The sequence below is a fragment of the Pan troglodytes genome, chromosome 2, assembly GCF_028858775.2.
Source record: "Pan troglodytes isolate AG18354 chromosome 2, NHGRI_mPanTro3-v2.0_pri, whole genome shotgun sequence".
NCBI classification, from domain to species: Eukaryota; Metazoa; Chordata; class Mammalia; order Primates; family Hominidae; genus Pan; species Pan troglodytes.
Window position 1 is genome coordinate 4,429,700 of NC_086015.1, and position 23,046 is coordinate 4,452,745.

Here is a 23,046-nt window from a genome sequence, read left to right on the forward strand (position 1 = left end):
TTGAGAGACTAGGTTTTAAGTGTTCTCATCATAAAAAATAAGTATATGAAGTAACATATATTTTGAGTAGCTCAATTTAGCCACTCCACAATGTATACATATTTCAAAACATGTTATACATAATAAGTAGATACAATTTTTATTTCTCAATTAAGAATAAATAAAAATGTTCAACAATTTTTTAAAAAATGGAATCAAGGCAGGACAGCAGTCTTTCTGTTTTCTAGATTAATAGTTATAACCTTGCTTGGTTCATAGATCTCTTCGAAACTGTGTTGGATGTACAAGCTCTTTTTCTAGAAAATTACACACAAAAAGACATACTAACAATATCACTGGTTTCTCAGATCCTTTAAAGGATACACATGTACCCCATCTAGAGATTCCTACACCCCACGTTAAGAACCTCTTTTCTAGAGACTCCTTCCTCGTGGGCTCCTTCACGAGAGGCAGAGGGAAGGGAAGGCTGGTGGCCTCCTCCTGCTTACTCTGCCCTGGCTCCTTCTGTTCTTTCTTGAAGAGATTATTTGGGAAATGTCTGAGGCTCAGTAGGCATTGCCTTCAAGTCAAATACAAAGCATTCAGGCTGTTTATTTGGGTTCCCGGGTACTAAAAAGGCCGATAATATAGCTAAAATATTTTTGTTTAAAGTGTTATGGTTTATTAATTATTTATTTAAAATTTGTCAGAGAACTTTATTAAATTTAACTCCTTTCTTTGGAGAAAAATGTGTAAAATGAATAATATTATTTGCACACACTTATTGTCAGCAGAGACTGAAGAAAACTATCATTCCAGATTGCAGCACGGCACTACAAGCCCATGGCCTAATTCACTGGGACAATGCTAAAGCCCCTGGTGAATTTATATGCATTTCACACTCTAAAATATCTTGGAGCAAAACTTTCTAATGAATCCAAGTATTAACAAGGTCTGCAGAAAATCTCAGAAAGTTTTCATTTTGTTTTGATTTTTTTTTCCCTCAGTTAGTTTAGTTTATTCACCTTGGAATAGGAATACACTTAAAATTATTTTGCTGACATGTCACTACGCTTTCAACTTAATTCCAAGCAATGCCTCTAATAAGTGTTTTAGTAAATTAGATTAAGTTGAGAAGGATAACAGATTCTTTAAGAACACTATGTATGACATTGTTGACTCATTCACATATCCAGAGAAAATTACTGTTTATATAAGTGAACCTTAAATTTAGGATTAAAATCATATTTTAAACTTATTTTATATAACTGATTCATTTCAATGCACAATCCCATTATCTTTGAAACTAAACAGGCAGTTTAAACCACATTATTGTTTTTAAATTAAAGTGTTGCTCAATTAAAAACTAAAGTGGAAATAAACAATTTCCCTTACTAGAAATTATTCCTGCAGGCTGGGTGCTGTGGCCCATGCCTATAATCCCAGCACTTTGGGAGGCCGAGGCAGGCGGATCACCTGAGGTTGGGAGTTCAAGACCAGCCTGACCAACATGGAGAAACCCTGTCTCTACTAAAAATACAAAATTAGCCGGGCGTGGTGGTGCATGCCTGTAATCCCAGCTACTCAGGAGGCTGAGGAAAGAGAATCGCTTGCACCCGGGAGATGGAGGTTGCCGTGAGCCGAGAGTGCACCACTGCAATCCAGCCTGGGCAGCAAGAGTGAAACTCCGTCTCAAGAAAAAAAAAAAAAAAAGAAAAGAAAAAAAAAGTTATTCCTCCAAATACTTCTATGGAGAAAAATAAAGTGGGTAAGGGTGGCATTTTTCCTTAAAGAAAAATAAAGAATGGTCAAGGAGCTGGGAAATTATTAGAAAGAGGAGCTACTGTTTCTTTGTATTAAAATATGAACATTCATATTCTCCAAAAATATTTACATAATCTCTCTCTTCTTATAGAAGAAAAATGGAGAAGGATAGAACCAGGTGCAAGAAAGAGTTCTCTTCAAAAAGCCATGGGAGAACCCCATTCACAACCAAAGAATTCGTGGCCATATTATTTTTTATTTCAGCCTGTTCTTTGAAAATGAAAAGGTGGAATGTAGTGGAAAGCATAAGCAAAAAGCTAAAACACTTTGTGGAATTTCTTTGTAACTTCCTTCGTGTGTAAAAACTTAAGACTTTACCATAAGGACATAATCCAGGCATCTGATTGTAGGCTTCTCATTACTTGGGGAGTTAAGGGATTAATTTTCATACTTAAGCTCATATGATGACAAAACTTTTTCACAACTGTCTCTAAACCAAGAAGGGGGATTTAAGATCTCTCAACAAATGACCATTTCATTACATTGTTCCTTATTCCACTTAGGGTGGTTCACCATCATCTCTGAGTCAACACATCTGTGATCAGACTAAATGAGTCTTGCCTTCTGTTTTAGCCTTTGAAATCCATGGAGCAGAATGGACCAGGCCTAGAGTACAGAGTGACCTGGAAGCCACAGGGAGCCCCAGTGGAGTGGGAAGAAGAAACAGTCACAAACCACACATTGCGGGTGATGACGCCTGCTGTCTATGCCCCTTATGATGTCAAGGTCCAGGCTATCAATCAACTAGGATCTGGGCCTGACCCTCAGTCAGTGACTCTCTATTCTGGAGAAGACTGTAAGTGATGCACCTAAAACTGCTAAGCACGTCAGTAACTGTTGCTTTCAAATATATTGTACTTCAATCAACAAATATTTGTGAACAACTACTGCATGCAAAGAGGATGTACTAGCTGTGGGAGATAAAAAGAAATATAACACATGACTTCTATCTTAGGATTGATTGTAGTACAGTTAATCGTATAGAGTACCAAGGAAGTATGTTGAAAGTTTCCATTTTATTCAGTTTCCTATAAAGCTCTTTCTACATTGAAAATTGAAGACCTGGAATTATCACTGCAATCATTTAAAGCAGCATAACTGTCATAAGATTTTCAAGTACATCTGCCCTTTGCCCTTACTTGTCAAGGATCCCCTAAGAGCCACTTGCTCTCATGCCCTGGGCTTCAGTGGCATGTCTGGAGCTTTCCTAATACTGATGAGATATATACCCAGATTTATATGTAGAATTATATGCACACACACCTTCTGATGCCATAGTAACTGCTGCAAATAGGTTATTGGAAGAAGAAAAAAACACTGCATTCTGTATTGCTAATACTGTGAATAATATTAGGGGTTATTCTCATTGCCTTTCCAGCATCTAAAGGAATAATTTGATCCAAAAATAGAAAAGGTTCAGAATGAGAAATAGCCAACTCATTACTCACCTGCCGTCTAAATTCTTCTACCCAAATAAAAGCACACAAAACACATATCACATGTGAATTAAGATAGTATTAGCCTTGACTGCTCTGTATTTGGCTTATTTCTCTGTAGTAAGAACTCCTATAGAACAGAGATAATAATATCCTCTTCACAGGGTTATATGAACCAATTTAGGTAAGTCCCTTAGAACAGTGCCTGACACATAGCATATGCTCAAAAGTTAGCTGTTATTAATATTTGATGAACAAAATTCCTGACCAATTTTATTTATATTACTAGTTTAATTCACTTGCTTCCAAAGGCAAGATGCCCACAGAATAGTTTCTGGTTTTATTTATCCACATAGTATCTATCTGGAGGGCTTCGTTTCTCAGTGTGATACAGTCTATCCTCTTCTTTGGGAAATCTATTTGGGCTGATAAACTTATCTATCATGAGAAACTCTTTTGGTTCCATTTGGAGTGAATTTCACAAAAGTGCTTTCTCCAGAAGAAACATTATGAAAATTTTTGAAAATGATCCTAACAATCACATTTGCAGGTTATTGAAAACTAATCAATCTTCTACGATTAACAGATCCTGATACAGCTCCAGTGATCCATGGGGTGGACGTTATAAACAGTACATTAGTTAAAGTTACCTGGTCAACAATTCCAAAGGACAGAGTACATGGACGTCTGAAAGGCTATCAGGTTTTTATCATGGTTTTTCCTCTTCTTGTTGAATTGGTATCTTTCCTGAGAATAAAGAAGAATTGATTTCAGAAGAAGTCAAAGAGAATCTGCCACCACAATGGATATATTAAAATATTTTTGTTTTCATTGCAGATAAATTGGTGGAAAACAAAAAGTCTGTTGGATGGAAGAACACATCCCAAAGAAGTGAACATTCTAAGATTTTCAGGACAAAGAAACTCTGGAATGGTTCCTTCCTTAGATGCCTTTAGTGAATTTCATTTAACAGTCTTAGCCTATAACTCTAAAGGAGCTGGTCCTGAAAGTGAGCCTTATATATTTCAAACACCAGAAGGAGGTGAGAGGATAATGATGTAGAGTCATGTCAAAAATGGAGGTGATCCATGGCCATATTAAACATTCTTCCTTATGGCCAGGCACAGTGGCTCATGCCTGTAAATCCCAGCACTTTGGGAGGCCAAGGCAGATGGATCACTTGAAGTCAGGAGTTCCAAACCAGCTTGGCCAACATGATGAAATCCTGTCTCTATCAAAAATACAAAAATTAGCCAGATGTGGTAGTGCATGCCTGTAGTCCCAGCTACTCGGGAGGCGGAGGCAGGAGAATCACTTGAACCCGGGAGGCAGAGGTTGCAATGAGCCAAGATTGGGCTACTGCACTCCATCTAGCCTGGGCCACGTGAGACTCTGTCTCAAAAAAATAAATAAATAAACATTATTCCTTATTAGTAGTTAATTAATATTTACTTCAGATGAGTTTGCTTGTCAATTTCTATAAAGTTTATAATATAATAAGGCTTTTTTGAATTTTTCTAATTGATGTGAGTTTATTTTTGGTCTTGTGTTTTCTAGTACCTGAACAGCCAACTTTTCTCAAGGTCATCAAAGTTGATAAAGACACTGCCACTTTATCTTGGGGAGTACCTAAGAAATTAAATGGAAACTTAACTGGCTATCTTTTGCAATATCAGATAAGTAAGTCGAAATTTGAATTGGAGTTAACTTGTTAATGTTTCATTTTTTGGTTGAATATTCTGTGTGCTATGTTGGGAGTCTAATGATCACTTAAGGCCATGGTTTGTAAGCTGCCGTTCTTCCTTGTAGCCCAGGGGTCTGTAAACTGGCTTGCAGGCCAAATTCAGCCTGCTGCCTGTTTTTAGGAATAAAGTTTTGTGACGACATGGCCATGTCCACTTATTTATATATGTCTACAGCTACTTTCTCCCTGGAGTGGCAAAGTTGAGTCATCTCAATGGAGACTACACAGCCTACAAAGGCTAAACGTTTACCGTCTGGCCCTTTAATGAAAGGTTTGCTTACCTGTTTTCGAAAAAAAGCAGTGTGCTGATGGGTACACAAAACACGTGTTTAATGTTTATATAGAAGATGTTTGGAGAAGTAGGAAACATGCGAAAGAGTTATTGAGTGATGTGATGGAGATTCAAAGCACAGGTACCTTCCACACTACCTCTTCTGCCTCAGATATATGCTCCCAGACTCGATCCTAAATATATTTGTGTTTATCCAATCTCTATGGGTTGCTCACTGTTTCTTGGGGATGATATTGCAAGGACTAAATAATTGTCTTTGGATCATGACTCAGAATGGGCTCTGCCCAGATGCTGCTGTGCAACTAGAGTAACGTGAATGTTAAACACATTCACGTAAATAGCAGCGCCTCCCATCTGAAACAGTCCTCAAGTTTAAGCATCATCTCAAAATGGAAATTCGGGGATTGACATTATAGAAAATTTTAGCAACAACCCATCATGAAAATTTTAGGCTTTCAAGACATCAATTCCCAAAACACCAGAAATACAGAGACCCAGCATACACTGCTTACAAGTCAACTTGATCATAGTCCTGTTGTGCTACTTTCACATCAGCTCAAGACTTCCAGCAATCCAGGTCACGTATTTGCTTTAGTTTCTGATGGTTTCTGCTGAAATTAGCACGTATGTTTAAATACATACAGGCATAATCCCAACGGAAGTAGACTTTAGCACTTTTGAGTGCTTGCTAAGTAGCAGGATGAATACTAAGTGTATCTCTTTGCATTGTGCCATTAAAATAAGAAATCTATTAGATATGTACTATCACTATTTTATGAATGAGGGAATTGATGTACATCGAGTATACTCACACAGAGTCAAGTAGTAAAATAAGTGTTAAGTGGGAGGCCGAGGCGGGTGGATCACGAGGTCAGGAGATCGAGACCATCCTGGCTAACACGGTGAAACCCCGTCTCTATTAAAAATACAAAAAATTAGCCGGGCGTGGTAGCGGGCGCCTGTAGTCCCAGCTACTCAGGTGGCTGAGGCAGGAGAATGGCGTGAACCCGGGAGGCAGAGCTTGCAGTGAGCTGAGATCGCACCACTGCACTCCAGCCTGGGCGACAGAGCGAGACTCCGTCTCAAAAAAAAAAAAAAAAAGTGTTAAGAATGCAAAGCAAGATCAGTCCAATTCTAGATGTTGAGCTCTTAACCTTATATTAGTAGATGAACTGGTTTTCAAAAAAATTGTAAGAACTGCAGAAACATTTGAAGATTCTTTTAAATGTCAATTTGTTTGGTAAAGATATAACTTCTCCTTATCCTAACAATAGGAAACTCAACTAATTAAATTCCCACCTTCATATTGATCCGTATGTGACATTTAAGTTTATTTAAAAACAAGTTCTTAGAATATAGAAGTTGAAATATTAACAATTGTAATGATTATTGAACTGCTTGATATGTGTATTTTAAAATAAAATAATATCTAATTATTTTGCTTTCTATTAATATTAATTGATCAAGACATTTTAGGTAGTTTACCTTTTTCTTATTGCTTTTAGATATTTTAAATTGTTGCAATTTATATGTATGAGAGCTCTATGTATACTCTCCTGAATTCTTATATTGATTGTAGTAGTTTTTCAATTGACTTTGTGGTCATTCACAATTATGTTTTCAAAAAATCTAAAAAAGTGATGATTTCACCTCCTTCTTTCCAATGTTTGAATGCCTAGTTTGTTTGTTTTTTTCTTTTCATTGATTTGAATTGCATTTTTATGGACCAAGGAAGGCATTTTTATGTCAATAATAAATGCATTTTTTTAACCTCTATGGTATCTTGGACTGGGAGTCAAGAGGATTTATTCTACATTCTTTCTTGCCACTAACAGCTGCACTATCTTGGGTGTATTTCATCTCTTGGTCTATTGTTACAGTAATCTTATAATACTCCATACTCTTACACAAATCTCATGTCTTTGCTGGGTTCCAAATTCTTTGAAAGAAGCTATCTATCTGATTCAGCTTTTTACAGTGAGCACTTTACATAGTACTTAGTACACAGTAGATATTCTTAAATATTGAATATATTCCTTCATTTATTGATTCTATGTATACTGAGCAGCTATTTGGTGCCACATGTTAAACTAGAAACCATAGAAGACGTAAATAAATTATCATCTCAATTATTCTTCCAAAAGGAAATTACAATACTTAAGTCAAAGATACAATGAAAATATAGCAATGGGGAAAATTCATTATTATTAATACGTATTATGAAGCTGGAGCAGCTGGCTCCAATATAGCACAGGGATTAAAGACGTTTCTCTGGGGTCAAAAGGACATGGTTTGGATTCAAATCCCAGTCTGCAAATTTAGAGACCCAAGACGGGAGCAAAGGGCTTATTCTTGCGAGACCTCAGTTTTGTCATATATGATATAGTCATAGTAGTTGTATGTACCTCAAAGGATTAAATGAGTTGATGGTTATGAATCATTAATGTATCTTTACATACCACAAGCATAAGGAGAAATGACAATAATGAGGAATGCAACTTGAATGGTTAAATACATTTGAGCTGTTGTTCATGTTTATTTTTTTAGTAAATGACACCTACGAGATTGGAGAATTAAATGATATTAACATTACAACTCCATCAAAGCCCAGCTGGCACCTCTCAAACCTCAATGCAACTACCAAGTACAAATTCTACTTGAGGGCTTGCACTTCACAGGGCTGTGGAAAACCGATCACAGAGGAAAGCTCCACCTTAGGAGAAGGGAGTAAGTACATGAGGCTTCTCTTTTTAATAGAGGCTTTAAAAAGAGACTGCATCTTTTTAAACAGCTGCACTGAAAGGAAAGCACCGTGCCAGTCATTGTAAATTAGAAATGATTGTGATCCCACTCTGTCTGACCTTCTGTTTTCCACTGACATAGAGGCAGAATTTATTAATCTTGTTTGGAAAGTTCACACTGACTCAATTTATGGATTTCTGCGCAATACCAATCAAATTATAGCTTAGTGTATACAAGGTCAGGAACTATAATTTTACTTAATTAAAGTAGCAGGACATAAGGTCACAAAGCTATTCAAAAGGTTAGTAAAGGTACATTTTTCTTTTAGAAATGTTTCCATGCAGAAAAATATTTGGCTCTTCCATTGGTAGACATTACAGATCTAATACATCTCACTTTCATGCCTTCACTCTATATACATTGATTCATATGTCAATTTTGTTTTACCGTCTGATGATGGATGCCAAGCAACTGGCTGGGAAATGGCTTATAAGACTGTGGTTTCACTTGTAACACAATTATCCTAATTCAATTACACTTTTCTATTTTTTTCTACCTTTAACCATTTCCTTTCCCAAATTGCATCTCCAGTCATGATTTTAGCGAGGTTCTTGCTAAGCTTTCTATGATAGCAACAGGACCTTCGCAGAGAAATCAGGTCAGAGGAACTGATGTACACACGAAGTGAAACAGAGAGAGATTTATGTAGGGCTTAGGCTGTTCAGGCATGGAAGGATATTGGAGAAAGAAAAGAAGGATGTAGAAGATGGCAGAAAGGGAAATAGAGTTGTTTATTTATCATGTATTAAGTGTGGTGCAAGAGTAATTGTGGCCCTTCCATGAAAAGTAGTAATGGCAAAGGCCGCACTTACTTTTGCACCAATCTAATACTAGGTGTCAGACTGTGTTCTGCATGCTTTTCCAAGTTGTAGATTAGAAAAACGGTAGAATCAGTGAAAGAAACATCACAAAGGGGAAAAATAGTAGAGAAAATGCAGTTGCCTGTTATTTATTGAAGATGTATATTAAAATATATTCAAGCTTGTGAGTGACTGTAAATCACCGTGTTTGTGTGTGAATGGTTATGCTCTGACCTTTAATATTGGTTTGTTTATACATCTTATTGTGCCTACTATATCTAACTAATAACAAGCTTACGTTTTTCTCAGATTCCTTAAACATTTAAAAGCCCTTTATGTGGGAAAATTGTATAATTCAAATAATTACTTCCCTAAAACTCACAAAGTATTCCCAGGGATGAATTGAACACCAGGTGAAATGAAGAACTAATTTCGCTGACTTTACCTACTCATAAAAGTTAGACTTAAAGATGGGGATTGGAAACTTCCCAGTAACTAAAAGGTTCTTATTTCTGAAGCATTGGAACTGACATCAAGTGTCCAATACAAAGAGAAGTCAGAGTGGTCGTAGTCCAAACATGCAACTTCCATATTTTTAAAAACAGAATTTAAGGCATGGAGTTGGTTGCTATTTTGATATAACCAAGACCATAATGTGCATGTGAAATGCTGATCCCATTCTTACCAATTGGAAGTATATGAGAAAAAATATTCACAGAATTGCCTGACAAGTGTTACACATTCTAGTATATATGTTGCGAAATTTGGGCTTGGTTGCATTCGTGCTTGAGAAATTTGTTTTTGGAGGATGAAAGTGCTGTTCATGTGATTTTACAGGTGATGTGGCATCTTTTCTTCAAACTAAAAATGTAACTAATGTGCTGCATGTCTTAAAGAACATTTCTTCACTGTCGTATGTGTCAGGAATTTAAAAATGTTTCTTACTACTGTGTTTGTGCTCTTTTTCAGGAATCCACATTTTCAGTATTCCAGCTAACTGCCCCCTTCCCGAGTTGACACTGATTTCTATTCTATAGGCATGTCTTGCTATAAGTACAGGGAAAAAAATTACAATCTCTTTTTCTACTAGAGTTCAACATGATCTTTGAAAAAAATACATATTTCCAATGAGGAGAGATACATCTTGTTATCAGTCAGCACTCTAAAAATGATCACTTGTGCAAATCGGAACCTACTGCTATGCATCTTTCTTCTTGCTCTGCTTATGTAGCTCATTTCAAAGTCATTTGGCGTTTGTTCAAAAAATAGGATTTGATTGACAAGTATTTTTCTCTGATTGTTTTCACTCTGATTTCCAAGTAAATCATATTCCATAATTTAAGAGGGGAAAAGATGGAGTTAATCAGAAATATTATTTTTGTGTCATTAGCTGTTTGAATAAATCACTTGCTTTACTCTGTTTTTCAAAAGCTTGCACTACTTAATGTTATACTAATATCTCTGTTTTTCAAGGTCAAAATTAATTGCACTCTGTTTCAATGACGCTTAATCTTGAAGGCTTTGCTCATATAATTGGCCTTATTTCTCTCATGGTGTCATTTTTAATAAAACCTTTTTGTTATTTAGTAACTATATAATTAATTTTTATTTTATAGTGAAAATACATAATGAAATATTGATCTGTAACATATACCCACTTAAAATAGCGTTTCATAACCCCTTGTAGTCTCAGTAAGAAACATATTTTATATCATTGTTAACATTTTCTGGGTTATATTTATTATATTGAGTTGATTCCCAGCAAAACTGTGGATCACATGCAAAAATATTTAAGATATTTGGTGGTAAGACAAGAAGTTAACATATTTTTGTTCAACTTGATTCATTTTATCTTCTACTATGAGATTCTACTATTAACATATTGACATATTAATATTTTTTGAAAAGTATTAACTTCTCACACCACTTTCAAAATGTCAGTAAAACCATTCCATTGGTATGTACCTGCAAGCATGCATTTCACGTAGTTTGGACTTCTATAAATTTCAAATATTTAATATATGACCATATTTTAATGCTATTTCATCAGTATTTATGGAGAAGACCAAGGCAAAAAAAGCAATATATAGTTAGTTACGATTATAAGGTCATGTGCTGTCAATTATAAGTCAAAAGGCCATATTCAGTTTCCCATTAGGTTTGTGAAAATCCAAATTGCACAAAATTATATTGTATAATTTTTTTCAGTCTCTGGTTTTGAACCATTCATGTGACCAGGCAGATTTACAGTACCATTTCATCCTAAATGGCCATGCATTGAGTTCATTTCATTTACTCAATTTCATTATATTAAAAAAGAAAGTTGAAATGTTGATTTTCTTGATCTCCTGGTAATTCAAAAACTATCTGAGAAAATATGGTATAAGTGACTTTCTTATTCACCTCTAACAACAATATTTTTTTATGTCCTGTTTTTCCATGATTACAATTCACATGATTTAACTGTGTACATTTCTTAGGTAAAGGTATCGGGAAGATATCAGAAGGAGTAAATCTTACTCAAAAGACTCACCCAATAGAGGTATTTGAGCCGGGAGCTGAACATATAGTTCGCCTAATGACTAAGAATTGGGGTGATAACGATAGCATTTTTCAAGATGTAATTGAGACAAGAGGGAGAGGTGAGAAATGAGATTATATTTGGGGAAGTCTTAGTCAATCTATGTCCTGTAGAATATTTAGTGTTGCCTGTGTCCTATATTAAACATAAAAACACTGAGTATATTAATTATGAAAATCATAATTTCAGTTTGTTTTGACATATTTTTAAATTATCAAAATGAAAAATGTTTCACAGTAGTCCACCATCCTTTATTTCGTTTTTACTAGAGTTGTTGCCTAAAAATATCTCCTGCTAATTAACATATCTTAATAACACAAACTAAAAAGAAAATCAAAACTAAACAAAAACCACCAGGCTCCACGGTCATCTGCTTCTAACCAAGGCAGCTTGCGCTTTTGTTTGCTCCTTGCTGCTTCTGAGTTTAACTTCATCTGCCTTCACTATCCTTCTTTGGTTTTTCATCCTCAGAATCAAATACAACTCGAAGAAGTCCCTTTTTAAATAAAGAAGGAAAGATTTACCAGTATTCTCCCATTAACATTTCCTTCAATTTGCATTCCTTCTGGGGTCATTAAAAAAATTGATACTATTTGGTATGTTTAAAAATGATGTCTAATTTTCCCCAATGTTACAGAATACAAAAGACTGTTTCTAGTTTACAATGCTGTGACTTCTCTTTCTGCCACAGAATATGCTGGTTTATATGATGACATCTCCACTCAAGGCTGGTTTATTGGACTGATGTGTGCGATTGCTCTTCTCACACTACTATTATTAACTGTTTGCTTTGTGAAGAGGAATAGGGGTGGAAAGTACTCAGGTAAAATTGTTTCTTAATGTGATTTTCAACTTATTAAAAAGCATTTTCTGGGAAGCATTCTTCAGAGACAACTTTTTTAAAAAATACACATTCAAGTCAAATTTATATTAGCAAATTAGATGTACAATGCACTGACAGGGAAAACATATTGCTAAATTAACCAAAGAAAATATGTATGTTCTAGTTTCTAGCACTTAAAATGGGCTCTAACTGCCGGGTGCAGTGGCTCACACCTGTAATCCCAGCACTTTGGGAGGCCGAGGTGGGCGGATCATGAGGTCAGGAGATCGAGACCATCCTGGCCAACATGATGAAACCCCGTCTCTCCTAAAAATACAAAAATTAGCCGGGCATGGTGGCAGCTGCCTGTAATCCCAGCTACTCGGGAGGCTGAGACAGGAGAATCACTTGAACCCGGGAGGTGGAGTTTGCAGTGAGCTGAGATCATGCCACTGTACTTCAGCTTGGGCGACAAGAGCAAAAACTCCATCTCAAAAAAATAAAAAATAAAAAATAGGCTCTAACAAGGTTGATAACACTTCCAAGCTTCTATTGTCTATCTGTAAAATGTCAGCGTCGTTGAGAGACATATGACTAGGTCACATATATGCTTTAGTGTTTCAAGAAGTGACCCCTGTATAGCACGCCTCTCTCTATGCATGACATACATGACTCATATTTTTCGCACTAGTGCGTTCTAATATTACTGGCTCCACTGGTCAATTTTGTTGGTGTTAATCATTACTAGGAATGCATTTCTTATTACCATGGCATGTAGTAGACACACTGCCTCTTGAATTAATGATACATAAGATATACATGAAAACCATCATAGTCGGTAATATGACGTTTGCCTTTAATTTCATTCAACTCCCGAATTTGTTTTGTCTTTTTCAGATATACATATTGTATCAAGATGATGATTATTACTAGTATTGCTTAGTATTCATGATGCTTTTATATAGGGACAAAGATTTAGGTTACACTGCTATTTGTTTCATGATGTTCAGATATATGAGAAGTTCATTACTGGCTTATGATTTATCTAGCAAATATTTATTGGGAACCCGTCATCTACATAGAAACATTGAGAGCATAATTTCTAGGTTTTTGTAAAATGACATGCATAATTTATGGAGTTATGCGTTTCACTTTTTTCTCTGAAGACTGAATGATTATGAATTAAGTTCACAATGACTAATAAATGTTCTGAGTAATTAATGGGAAACATTAAAGAGTTATAGCATTCTCCTTATCCCCAACAGATAATCATTTGTGTATTGTGGTGCTATCCAGATTCTAAAGATGTTTCTTCAAATCATGCCCTAAAAAGAAAAAAAAATTAGCATTTCATATTGTAGAGCAACTAAGAGAATCTACTAGGTCTCTGCATGTAGTCGTAAAATGTTCCATGAAGAACAATTTGTATTTGAGGGCTTTTTTTTTTTTTTTTTCAAGTAAAGGGAACAAGAGCTTTTTGGTCTTATATTACACTAATAAGAGAAATCAGCCAGGCATAGTGCTGGCTGCCTGAAATCCTAACTACTCGAGAGGCTGAGGCAGGAGAATCCCTTGAACCTGGGAGGCAGAGGTTGCAGTGAGCCGAGATCACGCCTCTGCACTCCAGCCTGGGCGACAGAGTGAGACTGTCTCAAAAAAAGTAATAATAAAATAAAATGTCAGTGGAGACCTGAATATTCAGATTGTTGCAACAATTTTGAGTAAGAGTGATGTATAACAACCAAACGACTGCCTTTTTTTTTTTTTTTTTGAGACAAGGTCTTGTTCTGTTGCCCAGGCTGGAGTGCAGTGGTTCTATCTCATCTCTTTGCAACTTCTGCCTCCCAGGCTCAGGTGATCCTCCAACCTCAGCTCCTCGTGTAGCTGGGAATACAGGTGCATGCCACCATGCCTGGCTAATTTCTGTGTTTTTAATAGAGACAGGGTCTTGCTTTGTTGCCCAGGCTGGTTTCAAACTCCTGATATAAAGTGTTCTGCCCACCTTGGCCTCCCAAAGTGCCGGGATTACAGGCATGAGCCACCACATCCAGCCTTGATTGAATTTTTAAATTCAGTTTAGTTTAATGACACAGATCTAATAGGTGCCTATGACATCTTCAAAAAGTTCAGATAGTAAAATAAATATTTAGTAATTTGGTCTTCACTGAGAAATCAAACTAAGTTGGGCTCTTCCGATAAGACTTCTCACTCACATAATATTGAGCAGTCACATGAAAATATGCAACATGCTGCAGGTGTGATGACAAATAAGTAGAACCCCCCAAAATCCCCTCTCTTTTTTGTTTAAACAAAGAAGTAACTGATGGGCTGTAGGTATAGCCAGAAAAAAATATTGCCTCACTGGTATCAAAACATTTGAGCAATACTGTTCTTATTGACTATTAACTATTCCACAGCACTGGTAAAATGTCTTTTAAATGGTCACTGTATTACTTTTCCCACTTTTTTTCTCTTTTTTAGTTAAAGAAAAGGAAGATTTGCATCCAGACCCAGAAATTCAGTCAGTAAAAGATGAAACCTTTGGTGAATACAGGTAAACATAAGGTTCTGTTTTAAAATCAAAACACATATTCATCATGTTGAAAGCTTAAGTGAACAAAAAGGTGTTTATTCTTAATAAAAAGGTTACGTAACTACAATGTAATGACCCTATAAAGAATACTTTGTACAAATAGGGCCCACTTAAGTGCTAGCAACCAAATTTCTGTGTGTGCGATGAGGGTGTATGAATAATTATCGTCTAGGCAGAAATGTCGGTTAGGACAATTTTCTTGAAGCTCTGTGCCTAACACAAAGAATACCTATTTGGGGTAGCTAAAACATCTATAGCATGGCCATTATGAACTCGGGTTCGATCCAATTTGCATCCACACACGCATATCTGTATACCTACAGCGTTGCACCTGCAAAGGTAAGTAAGTTACAAACCCTGTCCTCTAGATGAAACTCATCAGCAGAGAAAAATATCCTATATATGCAAATGACTGTAATGAATTAAATAGAATAAAAGAGCACAAAAGAGAGTAACTGTTTCTGCCCAGGTAGGATTTTGGAAAAAGAATCATCCATATGAGATAAACTAAGCCTTAAAGGATAAAAAGTATTGTGTTACTGTTAACCACTGGACAGAGGATGACCAAATGAGTGAGGGCGTGTCGGGCAAGGGAGGAATGGCAAGAAGTCTACTCTGAGCTAGGTGGGAATCTTTTGGGGACGGGTTAAACTGTCTCATTCTCCTTTTATCTTTCTCCATCTTCCCCTTTCTACTACTCTCTCAACTTCTTAGTTCTTTTTTGTTGTAATGTCATCATTTTTTTCAGGTCTCCTATATATTTCAGCTAACAGACATATTGTAAGTTCCAGGTTTGTATCGATTTTAGCACAGGGGAAACCAGAGTTTATATCAAAGAAGAAATCTGATTGATCCTGATTCTCTCATCTCTGGATTCATCACTCTAGCAAGGGATATGGAGTATTTTCATTAGCTAATTGGTAGACATTTGAGCTTACCTGTACCTCCACTTTGTGGTATACTTATTTTTCTGTATTCTACCTAGTCAATACCCTTTTTATACTTTTATATTTCTTAATAAATGACTTTAAATTCTTTCCAGAATAAAGAACAATAAAGAGAAAGAAAGAAAGAAAGAGAGAAAAAGAAAAAGGAAGAAAGAATTTTGGAACTTTACAAATTGTGTTCATTACTATTGTATTAGTTAGCAGTTGCCTCATAACAATAACCACCAATACTCAACAGCTTAAAACAATAAACGTTTATTATTTCAATGTCCTCATAATTCAGGAATCCAGACATGGCTTAGATGGGTACTTCTGGCTCAGGACCTCTCATGAGGTTGCAGCAAGGTTTTGACCAGGGCTATGGTTTCATCTAAAGTTTCAGCCAAAGCACAAATCATTCCTAGGCCATTCGTGTGGCTGTTGGCAGGATATAGTTCCATACAGGCTGTTGAACTAAGGGCTTCTGTTCTTCACAGGCCAGAGGTCATTCCTAACTCCATACCAAGTAGATATCTCCATGGGGCCATTCACAACATGGCAGCTGGCTTCCTTCAGAATGTGTGAGCCAGGGAGCAAGAGAGAGCACCCAAGTTGGAAGCCACAGTCCTTTTGTAACCTAATATTGGAAGTGATATCCCATCACTTTTGTTGTATTCTATAGGAACAAATCATTAAGTTTAGCTCACAACTCAAAGGAAGAGGATTATACAAGATACAAATTCCATGAGGCAATGATCATTAAGGACCTGCAACAACTTTTCAAAAGCTGAGGCAGGAGAATTTCTTGAACTCAGGAGGCGGAGGTTGCAGTAAGCCGAGATTGTGCCACTGCACTCCAGCCTGGGCAACATAGCGAGACTCCATCTCAACAAAAAAACAAAAACACAAACAAACAAACAAGCAAAAAAAATTTTTGAAAGACAATATTAGCTCAGTTTTACAGGCAAGAAAACAAAAACAATGCCTTGAAATGACTTGTCTAAAAACCCATTTCCCCACACCCTGCTGCTCCTTTATAAAGATAGCTAACATCTTCCTGTGCATTATTTCCTATGACATCCCTTTATAGTAGTTGATGTGTTTTCCAACCTCTTTCCCCCAAACTACATATTTATCAGGATAATTGTCTACTTTCCACATTATCCCAGGAGGCACTTTTATAAGATGCTGTGCCCTTGCATAAGTCCTGATTCTTCTAGCTTCTGATAATCATCCCTTTTGTTATTTTTCTTTACTCTTTGTTCCTGATTCCTCAGCCGATGCCTCATTGTTTGTCTTGATTTCTTCTTGTAACTGCAATATCCTAATTCAAGAGCCAATTATCATATCAGTCAGGGGAGCCTGTGTTATGCTGCTGTCAAAACAACTCCAAAAGCATTTTCTTTCTCCAGTTATGTGTCCCACAGAGATTGCCCTTTTCATCTTAGTCACTTAGGAGCACTGGCTGGTGGACGAGCATCCAGGCTCCCCACAGCAGGGAAAATAGAATGTAATAAACTGAGCACTGGCTTTAAATCTTCCGCTTGGAAGAGACACATGTCACCTTTGCTCACTTTTTTTTTAAACCAAAGAAAATTCCATGGTGGTATATAACACAGAGTAGGCAAAGAAGTGCCATCCTGCTTTATTCCTAGAAACCTGATGTACTTGATGAAGAGCTCTGACAAATACCACAAATTATAAAGTGATATGTACATCTAAATTATATTTTTTCCAAATGCTTCATTGATCAAATTTGATAAAATCATTTTATATGGTGTATAGCTTCATAATGTAATACTAATTGGTACTTAAAAAAATCTTGATCCAAAATTTAGAAGATCATAGCATTTGATAAGCATTTTACTAATGGATTTGCTTCTGTTCATGAATAAAACACCTACCATAAATATAGTATACTTATTTATGTTCTTAAAATACCAGCCATTTCTTTCTGTCTTAAAATGCAACAAACTTGAATTGTTAACTATATTAAAGAAAGTTATTTGGTTTCAAAAACAGAATGTGATTGATTTTTTAAAAAGAACATTTTATCAGGATATAAGAGAATCAAAAGGATCAGAAGTAAAGACAGAAGATCAAGACTTGGAGGCCAGGAGCTCCAAAAGTTCATGACAGCAAGGGAAATTGCATTTGTTCTCTGTCTGAGTCCATTAGGGCTACTATAACAAAAGCTGGGTGGCTTATAAAAGAACAGAAACTTATTTCTCACAGTTCAGGATTCTGAGAAGCCTAAGAGCAAAGTGCCAGCATTTTCAATGTCTGGTGAACGCTCACTTTCTGGGTGACAGGTGGCACCTTCTCTTTGTGTCCTCACATCGTGAAAGGGGTAGGGCAGCTCTCTGGGGCCTCTTCTCTAAGGGCACTAATATCATTCACTAGGGCTCCACCCTTATGGCCTAATCACTTCCCAAAGACTCCACCTCTAACACCCTCACATTGGTTATCAGGTTTTAACATAGGAAGCTTGGGAGGACACAGATATTCAGACCATAGCAGCCACTGTGGACATCAACAGGTTGAATCCCACATGTCCTACAGAAGCCAAGCTGCTCAATTTTAAAGAGAAGCACAAGTGTTGTGAATAATGAAAAATTGTTTGGTGGAAATTGCTTATGACTTTGTAAACATGTGTTTACAGACTTTGTAAACTTGGTAAACATTTGTGGTAGTATCATGTGGGCTTTACTATCTGTCTTCAATGCTAATACAAATGTCCTGAAAATTATAAAATCTTTTATCACTTATGACTGTGTTGCTTCACATGAATATTAGATTTTGTTGAGCTATTTTTTTTTGTTTGTTTTCTAGTGACAGTGATGAAAAGCCTCTCAAAGGAAGCCTTCGGTCCCTTAATAGGGATATGCAGCCTACTGAAAGTGCTGACAGCTTAGTCGAATACGGAGAGGGAGACCACGGTCTATTCAGTGAAGATGGATCATTTATTGGTGCCTACGCTGGATCTAAGGAGAAGGGATCTGTTGAAAGCAATGGAAGTTCTACAGCAACTTTTCCCCTTCGGGCATAAACACAACGTATGTAAGCAACGCTACTGGTTCACCCCAACCTTCCATATTTATCTGTTCAAAGGAGCAAGAACTTTCATATAGGAATAGAAACATGCTGGCCGAAGATTTCATCCAGAAGTCAACATCCTGCAATTATGTTGAAAAGAGTAGCACTCTTCAAAATATAAAATGCCGAGCACTTCAGGCCTATGTTTTGCTTATATTGTTTTCAGGTGCTCAAAATGCAAAACACAAAACAAATCCTGCATTTAGATACACCTCAACTAAATCCAAAGTCCCCATTCAATATATTCCATATTTGCCTGATTTTACTATTCGGTGTGTTTGCATAGATGTTGCTACTTGGTGGGTTTTTCTCCGTATGCACATTGGTATACAGTCTCTGAGAACTGGCTTGGTGACTTTGCTTCACTACAAGTTAAAAGACCATAAGAAAACTGGTTATTTAAAATGTAAAAAGGAATATGAAAGTCTTATTAAAACACTTCATTGAAAATATACAGTCTAAATTTATTATTTAAATTTTAGTAGCAAAAGTCTTAGGTGAACAATCAAGTAGTATTTATTGAGCTCCTATTTGCCCAGAGATGGTCATATTTAAACAGAAGTATATGTTTTTCAGTTTCAACATGAATTTTTTTATTTCTGTCAGTTATGACATCCACGAGCATCACTTCTTGTGTCTGTGTGGTTTTTTTTTTTTTTTCTTGGACTAAATTCAACTGCATGGAAGCGGTGGTCAGAAGGTTGTTTTATACGAGAACAGGCAGAAAGTGCCCATTGTTCAGGATTCTAATAGCTACATCTACTTAATATCTTCATTTCTAAATTGACTGCTTTTACCTTTTTCCCATGTTTATATAATGGTATGCTTGCATATATTTCATGAATACATTGTACATATTATGTTAATATTTACACAATTTAAAATATAGATGTGTTTTATTTTGAAGTGAGAAAATGAACATTAACAGGCATGTTTGTACAGCTAGAATATATTAGTAAGATACTGTTTTTCATCATTCCAGAGCTACAACTAATAACACGAGGTTCCAAAGCTGAAGACTTTGTATAAAGTATTTGGGTTTTGTTCTTGTATTGCTTTCTTTCAACAGTTTCAAAATAAAATATCATATAAATATTGAGGGAAATGTTTTCATATTTTTCAAAATAGGTTTTTATTGTTGAATGTACATCTACCCCAGCCCCTCAAAAGAAAAACTGTTTACATAGAAATTCCTACACATACGTTTGTGTATATGTTATTTTAAACATCTTTGTGGTGAGAATTTTTTCCCCTATATTCTCCTTCTGTCAAAGTCAGAACAAATTCAGGGAATTTATTTTCTGGCAGTTGTGCTCCAGTCCTTTTAAAATTGTACATGAACATGTTTTAGAAACAATATGGAGGATGATGCATACATGTCGGTCAAGTTCAGCGCTCGACATTTTATGGAAAGATTTTTTTAACCTTACCATGAAATACTTAACTACTGTTTAAGTGAATTGACTTATTTTACTTTAGTTTTTGAACTGTGATTATTGGTATACTGTTATATCCTCAACTTGGATTTATGGTAACCCCTTATAGTTCATGGAGACCAAAATTTGGGGTATTTATAATAGCGCAGGAATGCACATGGAATATCTACTTGTCCTTTTGAACCTCACGTGTCATCCAGAATGTATAGACAGGAAAAGCATGTCTTATTTAAAACTGTAATTTGTGGGCTCAGGATTTGACCGCAGTCCTGGGAGTAAGCATTTCAAAGGGGGAAGGCAGTGTGGTCCCTACCCCGTGTGAATGTGAGGATGTAGACATCCATCAGTGCAACTCAAGCTCCATCCTCATCTGATTTCTAAGGTTCCAATTTTCTGGAGGGACAGTCATCACGTTTTGATTTATCTGGGAGAAAATTGTGGTGCACAGCTTGTGAGGAGGGCAAGGTTGTGACGTTCGAGTTTAGTTCTGGCACTATTCTGTCTCCTCTTCTTTGTCATCAGCCAAAACGTGGTTTTTAAAGAGAGTCATGCAGGTTAGAAATAATGTCAAAAATATTTAGGAATTTAATAACCTTTAAGTCAGAAACTAAAACAAATACTGAAATATTAGCTCTTCCTACACTTCGTGTTCCCCTTTAGCTGCCTGAAAATCAAGATTGCTCCTACTCAGATCTTCTGAGTGGCTAAAACTTATGGATATGAAAAATGAGATTGAATGATGACTATGCTTTGCTATCATTGTTACCTTTCCTCAATACTATTTGGCTACTACTGGGACTCTTCAGCACAAAAGGAATAGATCTATGATTGACCCTGATTTTAATTGTGAAATTATATGATTCATATATTTTATGAATCAGAATAACTTTCAAATAAAATAAATCTAAGTCGGTTAAAATGGATTTCATGATTTTCCCTCAGAAAATGAGTAACGGAGTCCACGGCGTGCAATGGTAATTATAAATTGGTGTGCTTGTTTGCAAATTGCCCACTAGTGATAAGTCAACAGCCAATATTTAGAACTTTGTTCGTTACTGGCTTTACCCTAACTTTCTCTAGTCTACTGTCAATATCATTTTAATGTAATTGATTGTATATAGTCTCAAGAATGGTTGGTGGGCATGAGTTCCTAGAGAACTGTCCAAGGGTTGGGAAAATCCAAATTCTCTTCCTGGTTCCAGCACTGATTTTGTACATAAACATTAGGCAGGTTGCTTAACCTTTTTATTTCAAACTCTCTCAACTCTAAAGTGCTAATAATAATCTCAGTTACCTTATCTTTGTCACAGGGTGTTCTTTTTTATGAAGAAAAATTTGAAAATGATAAAAGCTAAGATGCCTTCTAACTTCATAAGCAAACCTTTAACTAATTATGTATCTGAAAGTCACCCCCACATACCAACTCAACTTTTTTCCTGTGAACACATAAATATATTTTTATAGAAAAACAAATCTACATAAAATAAATCTACTGTTTAGTGAGCAGTATGATTTGTACATGCCATTGAAAATTATTAATCAGAAGAAAATTAAGCAGGGTCTTTGCTATACAAAAGTGTTTTCCACTAATTTTGCATGCGTATTTATAAGAAAAATGTGAATTTGGTGGTTTTATTCTATCGGTATAAAGGCATCGATATTTTAGATGCACCCGTTTGTAAAAATGTAGAGCACAATGGAATTATGCTGGAAGTCTCAAATAATATTTTTTTCCTATTTTATACTCATGGAAGAGATAAGCTAAAGAGGGGACAATAATGAGAAACGTTGGTGTGCTTTCCTAAGCATTTAAAACATAATTGCCAATTGAAACCCTAAATGTGTTTACATACCATTAAGATATGATTCATGTAACAATGTTAAATTAATTATAATGGGATTGGGTTTGTTATCTGTGGTAGTATATATCCTAGTGTTCCTATAGTGAAATAAGTAGGGTTCAGCCAAAGCTTTCTTTGTTTTGTACCTTAAATTGTTCGATTACGTCATCAAAAGAGATGAAAGGTATGTAGAGCAGGTTCACGTGATTACCTTTTTCTTTTGGCTTGGATTAATATTCATAGTAGAACTTTATAAAACGTGTTTGTATTGTAGGTGGTGTTCGTATTATGCTTATGACTATGTATGGTTTGAAAATATTTTCATTATACATGAAATTCAACTTTCCAAATAAAAGTTCTACTTCATGTAATCCAAAAATGTTTGTATTCTGTTCTATACAGTTAAGAAGAATCAGAATTACATATTAATCTTAACTACTTCAGTTGCCTCTGATCCTGGAATATCTATAAATGAAGTATAATTTAATAAAGTAAAAATAAGACATAAATAAAATATTTTGATTTCAATTACTTTATAAATATACAATATCATCATCTATAAAAAAGAATATTACAATAAAATTTATATTTCTAATAAATATAAATTTAAGGTGAATGTATATTTATCTGGTCATTTTTAATAAAAATGTAGAAATGTCACTTTTCAAGAAAATGTCCGATATGCTATATTTTCAATGAGGCTAGTAGATAATTTTGATATGGTCTTTTAGAATTGGGTTACCCACTTTGGCTCAGCGGACAATCTACTGAAAATTGTTATTTTTAAAAACTGTTTTATTGACCAGACATGAAGACTCACTGAAATCGCAGCTCTTTGAGAGGATGAGGTGGGTGGATCACTTAATGCCAGGA

At 35.7% G+C, this 23,046-nt stretch overlaps 1 protein-coding gene across 8 annotated transcripts in view; it reads left to right on the forward strand.

Moving 5' to 3' along the window:
* Positions 1-22,552, forward strand: part of CHL1 (cell adhesion molecule L1 like) — a 206,131-nt gene extending 183,579 nt beyond the window's left edge. For 4 of the 8 annotated variants that reach the window (XM_009444749.5, XM_009444750.5, XM_009444751.5 and 1 more), the window contains 9 exons: positions 2,377-2,599; positions 3,826-3,941; positions 4,077-4,281; positions 4,797-4,919; positions 7,823-8,002; positions 11,358-11,519; positions 12,150-12,281; positions 14,763-14,835; positions 18,633-19,348. In XM_009444749.5, the coding sequence (XP_009443024.1) occupies positions 2,377-2,599; positions 3,826-3,941; positions 4,077-4,281; positions 4,797-4,919; positions 7,823-8,002; positions 11,358-11,519; positions 12,150-12,281; positions 14,763-14,835; positions 18,633-18,849 (1,431 nt within the window). In that variant the 3' untranslated portion in view covers positions 18,850-19,348. Of the gene's footprint in view, positions 1-2,376; positions 2,600-3,825; positions 3,942-4,076; positions 4,282-4,796; positions 4,920-7,822; positions 8,003-11,357; positions 11,520-12,149; positions 12,282-14,762; positions 14,836-18,632 lie in introns of all 8 variants that reach the window. The other 4 variants (XM_001136954.5, XM_001136570.5, XM_016940312.4 and 1 more) reach the window with 2 other exon arrangements.
* Positions 22,553-23,046: the final 494 nt, after the last annotated feature.